Genomic DNA, 12,280 nt, shown 5'->3' on the forward strand with positions numbered 1-12,280 from the left:
GGGGTTGAGACCCTGGGCCGCAAGGTTAATGATGAACTTGGAGGGTACTTTGGTGTTGAATGCTGAGCTATAGTCAATGAACAACATTTGTAAATAGTTATTCCTCTTGTCCAGATGGGATAGGGCAATGTGCAGTGTGATGGAGATTGCATTGTCTGTGGAGCTATTTAGGTGGTAAGCAAATTGAAGTGGGTCTAGGGTGACAGGTAAAGTGGAGGTGATATGATCCTTGACTAGTCTCAAAGCACTAAATGATGACAGGAGTGAGTGCTATGGGGCGATAGTCATTTAGTTCATACCACTGTACTATGGCACTGATTTAGTACGAAAACACCTCTATAAATCTATTTTGATAATGTATTCTGTGGACTCCGATCAGCGATCGTAAGAGGGTTGAGGCAGAGAACCTCGAGGCAACACAGCGACAAATTCTTGACGTTCGCCCGCCTCCCCTTCCCATCTTTCATCATCACTATACACAACAGCGCAGCATCAGTATTGCCTGGGAATCCAGATAAACGACCCCTCTATACGTGTGGAAATATGTAACAATAACGAGAACATATTTCATCGAAGACACACTGACAGCACAAGTAAGTATATTTAGTAGTTAACTGCGCACATTTTAAAGTGCCGTCCTTTGTGTTCGTGTACCAATTCTGGCTATATTATGGGATGATGATGGCGGATGATGCCCGTTTTTTCAGATGGTCACCTAGCTATTTTCTGTAGCTAGCTAGCAAGGAGGCTAACGAAGCCGCGTACCTTACCTTTTAGTTGACTTAACGTTAGCTAACGCACATTGCTGGTATGCTAAATTAGCAATAATACAGTAGCTAGCGCTTGACATTGTCATGGCATTTAAATTGTTATTGATTGCTTACTAAATTAGCAACTAGCAAGCTAGCTAGAGAGGCCTAGCCAACTATCGTTATCTAGTAACGATTTGTGTCATCATGGATAATGTACTGTAGCTAGCTAATGGCGCAGTTAACATTAGCTACCTAGCTTACTACTTTAATATGTCAACGTTAGTTAGCGAACTAGTTAGGCTGGGTAGCTAGCTACCTGGCTAGCTTGCTAACATTACATTTACCTCGCTGGCAAGTTAACTAATGTTAGTTAACCTTACAATGTCAAACAGTTGACTAGCCAGCCAGGTCACTTTCTCTCATTACTAAACTGACACACCTCTCAATAGTTATTTTTCTGGACATTCGAGTGATCAGATGGGCAAAGGCATGTATTTTCTCTCAAACCATACCCCCCTGTATTCCCCTCAGAGCTGCTGTATAGTACCATGGGTGGCCATGATGATGATGATGATATGTCTTATCATGTAGCCAACAACCATCATCAAGATGAAGTGCTGAAAAACAAATTGAATGACAGTGGCCTTTGGAGTGACCAAGAATCCACTGGCGGCAACAATGCTAAGTGGGTCAAGGAGGGCCAGAACCAGCTGAGGAAAGTTGCTGAGAAACATCAGGACCAGAATGGAAACCAAGAGGACTTCTCCCCTCATAACACCACTGAGGAGGAGCAGAGGAACGAGGAGCAGACCAAATCTCCCAAGACCGCCAAGACCATCCTCAAGGAGCCAGTACTCATTGATACTCTACTGTCTGCCGAGGATAAAGAGGGTGAGGGCGAAGAAAATGACAAAGAAAAGGAAGATCCATCTGAGGCAGATGAAGAGGCCTGCAGTTTTAAAGAGGAAGATAGGGAGTCCAAACAGAGTAATGTGGAGGCTGAAAGAGAGGGAGGTGGGGTGGCTAGAAATCCCTGTCTGCTGTTTTCTAACGTGAATGGAACACCAAGTGATGAAGAAACCAACTGGCCTGCACTGTCTCAGGAAAGCACTGCTGAAATCCCTCCAAATGGAAACAAAGGTAAGGGCGAGTTGTTGAAATCGGTCGTGTGACTGTTTTGTTGGAGCAATGATGATTATAGTCTAGTCTAACATAACAAGTGCTTCTCAGGTTGCAAGCAATGTTGGCGGACTCCTCGTTCTAACCCTCCCCTTCTCTCCACACAGAGTCCTTCTGGGACTCGGAGGCCTTTGAGGCGGACACAGACCTGCCCTCTGGGTGGATGCGGGTTCGAGACACCTCAGGCACCTACTACTGGCACATCCCTACTGGCACTACTCAGTGGGAGCCCCCCTCCCCTCTGGACAAGGTGGGAGACTCTATGATGTCCTCCAGTATGTCCCTGGAGACAACACCCTGTGAGGAAGAGCAGGAGGTGAGCTCTTACTCATAGGCCTTAGGGATGATTTGTGACATGTTCTGTTCTTAGAAGACTTATATCTATGCTCTCCCAATTTAGAATAAAAACGGCATCATGTTTTTGTCTGACTCCTAGGAAACATGGGGAGACCTCTCTAACCCAGATGAAGGGACTAGTGATGGAGAGTTGTGGAAGGTAAGAGACAGGGAATATTAAGAAGTATTCATGAGAAACTTGACATGGCTAAGACCTCACATTTAGGATATCTTATACCAAAAGGTCAACACTGACAGTTAAAATATGTTCTATTTATTTTAATGAGTATGGGAAACGTAATTTTTATGTCTCCGATTATTAATTGAAAAACAATTTGTAATATACATTCAACGTAAACTCTTACCACAGACTCTGTGGATAAATCATTATTATGTGGAAAATAGTTGACATAGGAAAAAGTAGGCTTACGTTTTTTTTTTACTGTCTTGGCGTGTACTAAGGGACAGAAGCAGAGCATTACGCTTCAATAGCCAAAATAATAATACAATAACAGAGCACACGACCTTTCCCAGCTTCAACCCTCAATATTTCAGTTTTAGAAACAGTGGAGTTTAGAAGGCAACACATCTAGATGTTGATCAACTTGGTGATAATGAATTGACAAATTCTTCGTATTTTTCGTGATTGCAGGAGGGAGAGGTGGCTTCTGATCAGAGCCTGAAGGAGTTTGAAGGGGCAACCCTGCGCTATGCATCCATCAACCTGAAGTAAGTGGTGTGGTGGTAGTACATTATGTGATAAGCTTTCTCATTCTCAGCCAAAACAGTTTCTCTTAAACCCTTCTCTTATTCTTTCTCAAACTATATCTGCCTGGTAACTAGCTGTTCCCAATCTGAGGAAGAGGAGAACCTTGATCCCCATGGCACTGACTTGGAGGCTAAGGTACATTCAAATTCACTTTCATTTACACTCACTAATGCACTGAGGCAGGAAGACTGTAGTCATCTGTCTGTCCCTTCCCTGTCAACATACAACTACTCTTCCCTTTCCTAATTGGACTGCATCTGTCAGTTTATCCCTCTCCCTCTCTCTGGACCATCCTGTGTTCTCTCCTACCTCAATTTGCTATTTCAGTATTTTGCTGTACGCTCCCTGGGCTGGGTGGAGATGTCTGAAGAGGACATGGCACCAGCGAAGAGCAGCGTGGCTGTCAACAACTGCATTAGACAGCTGTCCTACCATAAACACAACCTCCATGACACTGCTGGCATCTGGGGAGAGGTGAGTCTGAGGAGCAGGGCTACAGTAAGGGATTGGGGTGGGCTCTTCCTGTTTGGGGGAAGAGCCTGGGCATGGGGTTGATGTCTGGGCAACACCCTCTGTTTACCTTGCTTGGTCTATTTTTACCCAGCAACCTCTCACATTTACTGCTATTCCCTGCAGCTGCTCTGTGTTGAATAATGTTGAACATCCGAGTAATTATAGTCATCCATATGCACCAATGCTTGGGAATGTCTCCATCTAAAACGGGACCAAGTCTAACAGGTGTTTGCTAGAATATTATCAGTTGTAGAACAGATGGCACATTCAAATGTAATTTGGTTCAATTTGCCGTGCATGGTGGTGCTTCAGGAGGATTGTGATATGTTTGTGTTGTGTTACCAGGGTAAGGACATGCTGATGGTCCTGGAGAATGACACTATGAATCTGATCGACCCACTGGGCCAGACTCTGCTGCACTCCCAGCCTATTGCCAGCATCCGCGTGTGGGGTGTGGGCCGAGACAACGGCAGGTCAGTGTCTACTAGTTAGTCACCGTTTGGCACCACATCTGGAGGTTGTAAAGCACTGCACAACTGTTGCAGTCCGATTTAAGTGGTGTAGCTACTTTTACAGGAACAGAAAATGCTGTTTAACTCTTTGGAATTTGTACATTTTGAATTTTATATAGTGTTTATTTAGCACAATCTATTAGTAAATTGTTTATCTAGTCTTAGCCGTCACTTAACTATTACTTCATCATGACCCATCCACACCTAATTAAGAGATATTAGACACTGGGAATTACATAATATCTGGTCATTTGTTCAATTTTCTTAAAGATGCACACTGTAGAAATTGCTACTCCATTTCCTGGTTGCAAAAATTCTAATAGTTTACCAAATTTCAGTTTGTGACAAAACAAGCAAGTTTAAGTGTAGAGAATGTTTGTACCTTCTAAACTGCTGTGAAATATATTTTGCATAACTAAAAATATTGTATTTTTAGCTGTTTGAATTTGGTGTACACAAAAAATATTCATTCTCATTGAAGCATAGAAATAGTGCACATAGAATAGATCTACCACTTCTTAGACTTGCTTTCAATGAGTGACAGATCTATAACTCTCATTTGTATGTGAATTTGGTCGGGCCCCCCCAAAAAGTTACATATTGCAGCATTACATTTTTCTAGGTAAAACCCCGCCTTATCTCAGTTTACTGGTCACCATAGCAGCACCCATCCACAGCACGCTCTCCAAGCTGGGGACTCTTATCTCCCTCACTAACTTCAACCACCAGCTGTCAGAGCAGCTCACAGATCATTGCACCTGTACATAGCCCATCCAACTACCTCATCCCCATACTGTATTTATTTATTTTGTTCCTTTGCACCCCAGTATCTCTACTTACACATTCATCTTCTGCACATCTATCACTCCAGTGTTTAATTGCTATATTGTAATTACCTTGCCACTATGGCCTACTTTATTGCCTTACCTCCCCTTACCTCATTTGCACACACTGTATATATACTTTTGGAATTTTGTTTATTCCATGTGTTACTCTGTGTTGTTGTCTGTGTCGAACTGCTTTGCTTTATCTTGGCCAGGTTGCCTACCTGGTTAAATAAAGGTAAAATAAAGAAGTGTTATTAAAACATGTTCATCTTCATGCCTTAGGGTAGTGTTTTCCCATCCTAGACCTGTGGATATGGGTCTGTTTTCCTGCTGAATTTGCACATAGCAGTTCTTTGCCCAGCTGTGTGAGTCATTACAGCTGCATTTGCACAGGCAGCCCAATTCTGATATTTTTTCCACATTTTGATATTTTGACCAATCACATCAGATTTTTACACATTAGAATTTTTTAGACCTGAACAGATTAGTCAAAAGAACAATTAGCGAACAAAATATCTGAATTGGGCTGACTTTGTAAATGCGGCCTATGGGTCCAAACAGGATTTGAACCCAACTTGGCAATGGCATGCTTAAATACAGAACTGCACCCATGAGACAACACTGCCCTCTGGTGGGTTGTCCATGGTGTTGCAATGATACAGCTGCCCTCTGGTGGGTTGTCTCTGGTGGGTTGTCCATACAGCTGCCCTCTGGTGGGTTGTCTCTGGTGGGTTGTCCATACAGCTGCCCTCTGGTGGGTTGTCCATGGTATTGCAATAACATTTCCTTTCAATGACATTCACTACGAATCTGATTAGAATTTTCTGCTAGTGTTTTTGTAATAACTGTGATTAACTGATCATTATTTATTTTCATGCTGCGTTTCGCTGCCCTATACAGGGAAAGGTATTGTACAGATATGATTATTTGCAGTTTTTCTTTTAGAAATGTATTCTCATGTCTGATGTTGTTTATCCTGCATATAGTTACATTTATTGTATTGTCATATCTAACATGATTGCATGCAATCATTTTTGTTTTGCCAGTTTTTTTCTTGTGGGTTGTTATCATTAAAGTTGGAGAAATGCGTGGGTTCATGTACCAGTATGTAAATGGTGTACTTTTCTGTATTTGTTACAACAGAGACTTTGCTTATGTAGCGCGAGACAACCTGACCCAGGTACTCAAGTGTCACGTGTTCCGCTGTGACTCACCTGCCAAGAACATCGCCACCAGTCTGCATGAGATGTGCTCCAGGGTGAGACTCCCATGTCTTCTACAGTTGAAGTTGGAAGTTTACATACACTTAGGTTGGAGTCATTAAAACTAATTTTTCAACCACTACGCACATTTCTTGTTAACAAACTATAGTTTTGGCAAGTCGGTTAGGTCATCTACTTTGTGCACAACACAAGTAATTTTTACAACAATTGTTTACAGACAGATTATTTCACTTATAATTCACTGTATCACAATTCTATTGGGTCAGAAGTTTACATACACTAATTTGACTGTGCCTTTAAACAGCTTGGAAAATTCCAGAAAATAATGTCATGACTTTAGATGCTTCTGATAGGCTAATTGACATCATTTGAGTCAATTGGTGGTGTACCTGTGGATGTATTTCAAGGCCTACCTTCAAACTCAGTGCCACTTTGCTTGACATCATGGGAAAATCAAAAGAAATCAGCCAAGACCTCAGCAAATAAAATTGTAGACCTCCACAAGTCTGGTTCATCATTGGGAGCAATTTCCAAAGGCCTGAAGGTACCACGTTCATCTGTACAAACAATAGTACGCAAGTATAAACACCATGGGACCACACAGCTGTCATACCGCTCAGGAAGGAGACGCATTCTGTCTCCTAGAGATGAACGTACTTATGTGCGAAAGGTGCAAATCAATCCCAGAACAACAGAAAAGGACCTTGTGAAGATGCTGGAGGAAACAGGTACAAAAGTGTCTACATCCACAGTAAAACGATTCCTATATCGACATAGCCTGGAAGGCAGCTCAGCAAGGAAGAAGCCACTGCTCATAAACCGCCATTAAGAAAAACACGACGGTTTGCAACTGCACATGGGGATAAAGATTGTACTTTTTGTAGAAATGTCCTCTGGTCTGATGAAACAAAAATAGAACTGTTTGGTCATAATGACCATTGTGAGGGAAAAGGGGGAGGCTTGCAAGCTGAAGAACACTATCCCAACCGTGAAGCACGGGGGTGGCAGCATCATGTTGTGGGGGTGCTTTGCTGCAGGAGGGACTAGTGCACTTCACAAAATAGATGGGATCATGAGGCAGGAAAATTATGTGGATATATTGAAGCAACATCTCAAGACATCATTCAGGAAGTTAAAGCTTGGTCGCAAATGGGTCTTCCAAATGGACAATGACCCCAAGCATACTTCCAAAGTTGTGGCAAAATGGCTTAAGGACAACAAAGTCAAGGTATTGGAGTGGCCATTACAAAGCCCTGACCTCAATCCTATAGAAAATGTGTGGTTAGAACTGAAAAGGCGTTTGCGAGCAAGGAGGCCTAGAAATCTGACTCAGTTACACCAGCTCTGTCAGGAGGAATTGGCCAAAATTCACCCAACTTATTGTGGAAAGCTTGTGGAAGGCTACCTGGAACGTTTGACCCAAGTTAAACAATTTAAAGGCAATGCTACCAAATACTAATTGAGTGTATATGAACTTTTGACCCACTGGGAATGTGATGAAAGAAATAAAAGCTTAAATAAATAATTCTCTACTATTATTCGGACATTTCACATTCTTAAAATAAAGTGGTGATCCTAATTAATCTAAAACAGGGATTTATTGCTAGGATTAAATGTCAGGAATTGTGAAAAACTGAGTTTTAAATGCATTTGGCTAAGGTGTATGTAAACTTACGACTTCCACTGTATGTCACATATCTAATATACTATTTCCTGTGGAATCTCGTTTCACAATGAGCTGAACATGTCTCTCTTTACATTCAGATAATGACAGAGAGGAAACTATCCAAGCCATTTCTGAGCAGGTACAATTCTGACCAGTGCAAAGCCATGGAGATTCCTACTCAAGGTAACCCCTGTGATAGTTCTACAGTTAATTTTAGAACAGAAGTAAAACACCAGACACTAACTCCATCCCTATCTTCTTCCTCTGCAGAGTTTCCCGTTCCAAAAAATGAGAATTTCCAACGTTTCCTTGTGTATTACCTTGGTAACGTACCTGTGACCAAGCCTGTAGGTAAGGGACGCATGGGTAAGGAAATCTTTTATTTACTTAGTAGTTAGGTAAATATATCTAGCTGTGCAATAAAGCATATGGCTGTGCTTTGTGTGGGACTGTGTTTTGCTTCATGTGGCTAGCTACTCCCATGCAGTTTACCTTGCCCTGTGGATACTGTTAACAGGCAAACTTTCTCGTCTCCTAGGTGTGGACACAATCAATGATGCTTTGGAGGCTGCAATGAACAGCACAAGGAAGCAGGATTGGACCCCCGTCTCTGTCAACGTGGCCCCTGCCACTCTCACCATCCTCACCAGAGAGGTAGTTACTAACTAACCCATCCACAACATCCTCTCCGTTACACACAGACATTTGGTAGCAGTCATGTCAGTATGGCTCTCTCCTGACCATGCTGTGTCCTCTGTCCTCCTCAGACTGAGGAGGTGATGTCAGAGTGCCGGGTGCGGTTCCTGTCGTTCATGGGTGTGGGAAAGGACATCCACACCTTTGCCTTCATCATGGCCAAGGGCCCCGGGGACTTCATCTGTCACATGTTCTGGTGTGAGCCCAACGCTGCCAGCCTGAGTGAGGCGGTGCAGGCCGCCTGCATGGTGAGTCAGACTGATTATTGATTAATCAGTGGTCTAGAGAGACGGGCTGAAGGATGATATGTTGTCTATAGTATAGAACATTTTATTAATAAACTGGAATGGTATTGATGTGTTTCAGTGTCTACTGATGGAGCCATGCTGTGTGTGTGTGTGTTCTGTCCACAGCTGCGCTACCAGAAGTGTCTGGACGCGAGGCCTCCCAGCCTGGGCTCCTGCTTGCCCACTCCGCCTGCTGACTCCATGGCCCGCCGGGTCAGGATGGGGGTCCAGAGTCTGCTGGGAAGCTTCAAGCAGTATAGGTCAGGGTCCCAGTCCCCCTGAGCAGAAGAGAGAAGATCTCCTCCCCACCAACACTAACCCATCACAGCAGCTCCAGCTCACTCCTCCACTCTCTCTTTCGCTCTCTCTTTCTGCCGTTTCTGTCGGCCTTACACTCCTTTTGGCCTTCCTTAGAGATAGTCCTTTCATTAGTGCATGGAGTTATATGTAACTGAGGAAATGCTTACTTACTAGTGATTGCAAAGGGTTTTTCTATACATCTACTGTATAACTCTCCTTTAGCTTTGTACTCAAACTGAATGAGCCCTGACAACGGCCCATTGTTTGTTCTGTTGTTGGGATTTAATCTGTTTGTCACTATTTTTGTGTTTTAGCAGAAACCATGTCTGGCAGGAAGCGTTCATATTATGGGATGTAACTACATGTTTCTTCACTGTAGGAAGCTAGGGTGATTCCACACAGAAATACATCTAATTTGTTTGCAACTATGGTTGAGTCATGGGGCCGTGCTCTTCCCCAAACAGTAACAGCACCTCTTTTTAAAAATGTTCTACTGGTGTCTGAAGAAGGTCATGCAGTCACTGTCGAGCCTAGTAGAGTCTCCTGATGTTTGTTTTCTACCGTGTCATTACCCTGTACACTCCTCACCCTTACTCCTGTCCAACTGAGGTTCTAAGAGCCCAAGTAGAGGGTCACCTAGAGAGCTTCATGTTCCCCACTGCAAACAGTGTGTTTTAGTCTTCCATTAAAGAAGTGAATAATCGTGTCACGTCGTAGTGAACAACCAGTGATTTCAGAGTGTACTGTAGTTGCGTTTCCCCTACATTTGCATGAACATTTGCAAGTTCAGTGCTTCTGTGCAATAATCAGACTTTCCTATATGTGGTGTTGGTAGAATGGCTTCCAAACGGTTATATAGCAGCACACACTGCTGTGGGTTCTTTAATGTAGGGGCCTGGCTATATCTGACTAGGACTTAGCCAACAAAAAGAGGCAATGGTGAAAATAGACCTCTGATCATGGAAAAGTGACTTAGAAAACACAACAGCTCAAGGCCTGAGTTTTCTATCTGAGTCAGTCAACCGCAGCTGGTAACCACCACCACCAAATAGTAGTGTAGGACCTCACCACACACTGCATGTTTAAATAGCTTAGAGGAATAACCAGCTTCATATCTGCCTGCAGCGGTTTAGTGCTGAACTCTTAGTTATTGTAACATACTAGATGTGTGCTACTTCATGGTAAAGAGGCCTGAATTCTGTACCTGTTAATAAGTGTTTGTAAGGCATGTCACTAGCCTGTATCCGTGTCTATCACTATATAAGCTAGCTAGTAGTAGATTAGTTGTCACTGTCAGGTCCTTTCCACTGAGTAGCTGAGAGCAGGTCAGTATCTGTCTCCCTTAGTCAGCGCCCTGGACAGGGATAACATTGAGAGAATGATTTATGATTTTATTTATTTACATTTTTTTGTACCACTTTTTGCTCTGTTTGGGCCATGGTCCCTCTAAGTAATGTATTTTGTATTGTTTTCATACACTATAATGGACACTACTGAGGAGCAGTTGCACAGTTGCTCATTATTGATTGTATTAGAGAAAAAATCAGACTAGTTGTGGTTTTTATGTAAAAATAAATAAAAAATACAGATGAAATGTGTTTGTCAGAAGTTTTTAGTGCAATAGTTATTTGACTAACAAAATTAAAGATGTAAAATATAGAAACACTATCTGACATAATTAGACTGGATTGAATTGTATAATACTATATCTCATGTCACTGTTCACTTATCATTGTGCTCCTTTTTCTAATTCTGTTATGTCAGTACTTCCAAAGTCAACTTTAAAAATTAGGAATATTGGAACACTAGCTGATACATTTATTTCACAATTCATGTAAATGAGGTGTATAAAATGTATCTGTATATAAAGTCCCTGCACAAGAAATACATGTGAACATATCTTATTTTTGGTGTTGCATTTTTTTCTCACCCGCTTAATGGAATCATTTTCATGGTTTTGGTGTGACGTGTTTGAGTGAAGCCATGTGGATTGGTGAGATTATATTCCAAAAGGCAGTTGTGGATTAGTCTGTAAATTGTCTCCTTTCGTAACCGGTGGTAGAACCACACAAATCCTCAATTTTCAATCAATGTTTTTTTTTATCTGACATTCCTGGTAATCGCATTAAAATGGAAGCGAAGCCAGACCGTGCAGGCTGTCTAGTCCTTTGCATATGTATGAAACCTGCTGACATTGGTTTTACCAAATGTATTGTGAGGGGTGCAAGCATAGAGATAGATAGAGGACTACTCTTTATCTGTGCCATTGTAGCGTATGTGACAGCATGGGCAGTGCCATTGAGGATCATTTTTAAGTAGTCAATCTTCATGATTGGCTGATCCCTCCTGATGACCCGGTTGGACATGACTCCAACAGGGTCACCAGGAGGGATCAGCCAATGAATTTGGAAGTCCCACCCAGTTGACTAGATTAAAATGGTGGAAGCCCTCAATTGCGCTGTCCATGCTAATAAGGCCTTTTGGCCACGAAAGGCCTCTCATTCTCTATTGGTGCAAGGCCCATGCGTGAATAACATGCAGAGGTCACCCCATGTCACCTGTTCATTCATGTCTATGCTTTCCCCCTCCTGTTGTATTGAAAAGGCCCAGGGAGGGATGAAATCAAAAGGCCCAGGGAGGGATGAAATCAAAAGGCCCAGGGAGGGATGCTGTATATAGGCTGGTTATTGTTTCCATAGGAGATGGCTTTGGGGGGAAAGGTGCACATCAAGTGGTCCAGGCCCAGACGTGTAATGGACACTCCTTCACGAGGATATCTCTCCTATTCCCTGCCAGCGGGACTGCACTACTGTGCTGTGGGACACATGAAGGGCTTGGCTGTAATCATGTCCTTTATAAGGGATCGGCCAGCTCCCCGCCCCATTCAGACTGGGTTGGTTGTGTGTTTGGGGTTTTGCTTGTGTTCCCGCGTCCCTCATTCGTACTGTAGTTTGATTAATTTGAGGCCTGCTGGCTCACAGTGGGAGGGTGTCTGAGTTCAGTGCGTTGTTGATGGAGGTGATCCATATCAATGTCCTGCTCCCCTCCCATACTTCCACCCACAACTGAGTTTTTTTTAGCCTATACATCTGTATGCTTAAACAACATGCTATAGATTTGATCTTGGTTATTATCTCTATTAGAAAATTATGTACTTGAAAATGTGCTCTTCAAAAGCAAGGAAATATAATTACTTCTGTCTCTGATTTTCCTGTATCCT

General features: G+C 42.7%; 1 protein-coding gene across 4 annotated transcripts; it reads left to right on the top strand.

Moving 5' to 3' along the window:
• On the top strand, positions 1-10,959 carry LOC109905882 (amyloid-beta A4 precursor protein-binding family B member 1). Of its 4 annotated transcripts, none has more exons than XM_031791144.1 (15): positions 245-593; positions 1,284-1,892; positions 2,039-2,247; positions 2,368-2,427; positions 2,920-2,996; positions 3,111-3,171; positions 3,364-3,510; positions 3,895-4,022; positions 5,789-5,794; positions 6,032-6,146; positions 7,876-7,960; positions 8,048-8,128; positions 8,316-8,431; positions 8,545-8,721; positions 8,887-10,959. In XM_031791144.1, exons 2-15 carry the CDS (start codon positions 1,301-1,303, stop codon positions 9,040-9,042), a joined length of 2,010 nt encoding a protein of 669 aa, XP_031647004.1. In that variant the 5' UTR covers positions 245-593; positions 1,284-1,300; the 3' UTR covers positions 9,043-10,959. The 4 variants fall into 4 exon arrangements, with proteins under 4 accessions (XP_020359123.1, XP_020359124.1, XP_031647004.1 ...); XM_031791143.1 differs by having other exon boundaries at positions 247-593; positions 8,048-8,143; XM_020503534.2 differs by lacking the exon at positions 5,789-5,794 and having other exon boundaries at positions 1-593; positions 8,048-8,143.
• Positions 10,960-12,280: the final 1,321 nt, after the last annotated feature.

This window comes from Oncorhynchus kisutch, linkage group LG15 (genome assembly GCF_002021735.2).
Source record: "Oncorhynchus kisutch isolate 150728-3 linkage group LG15, Okis_V2, whole genome shotgun sequence".
Taxonomy (NCBI): Eukaryota; Metazoa; Chordata; class Actinopteri; order Salmoniformes; family Salmonidae; genus Oncorhynchus; species Oncorhynchus kisutch.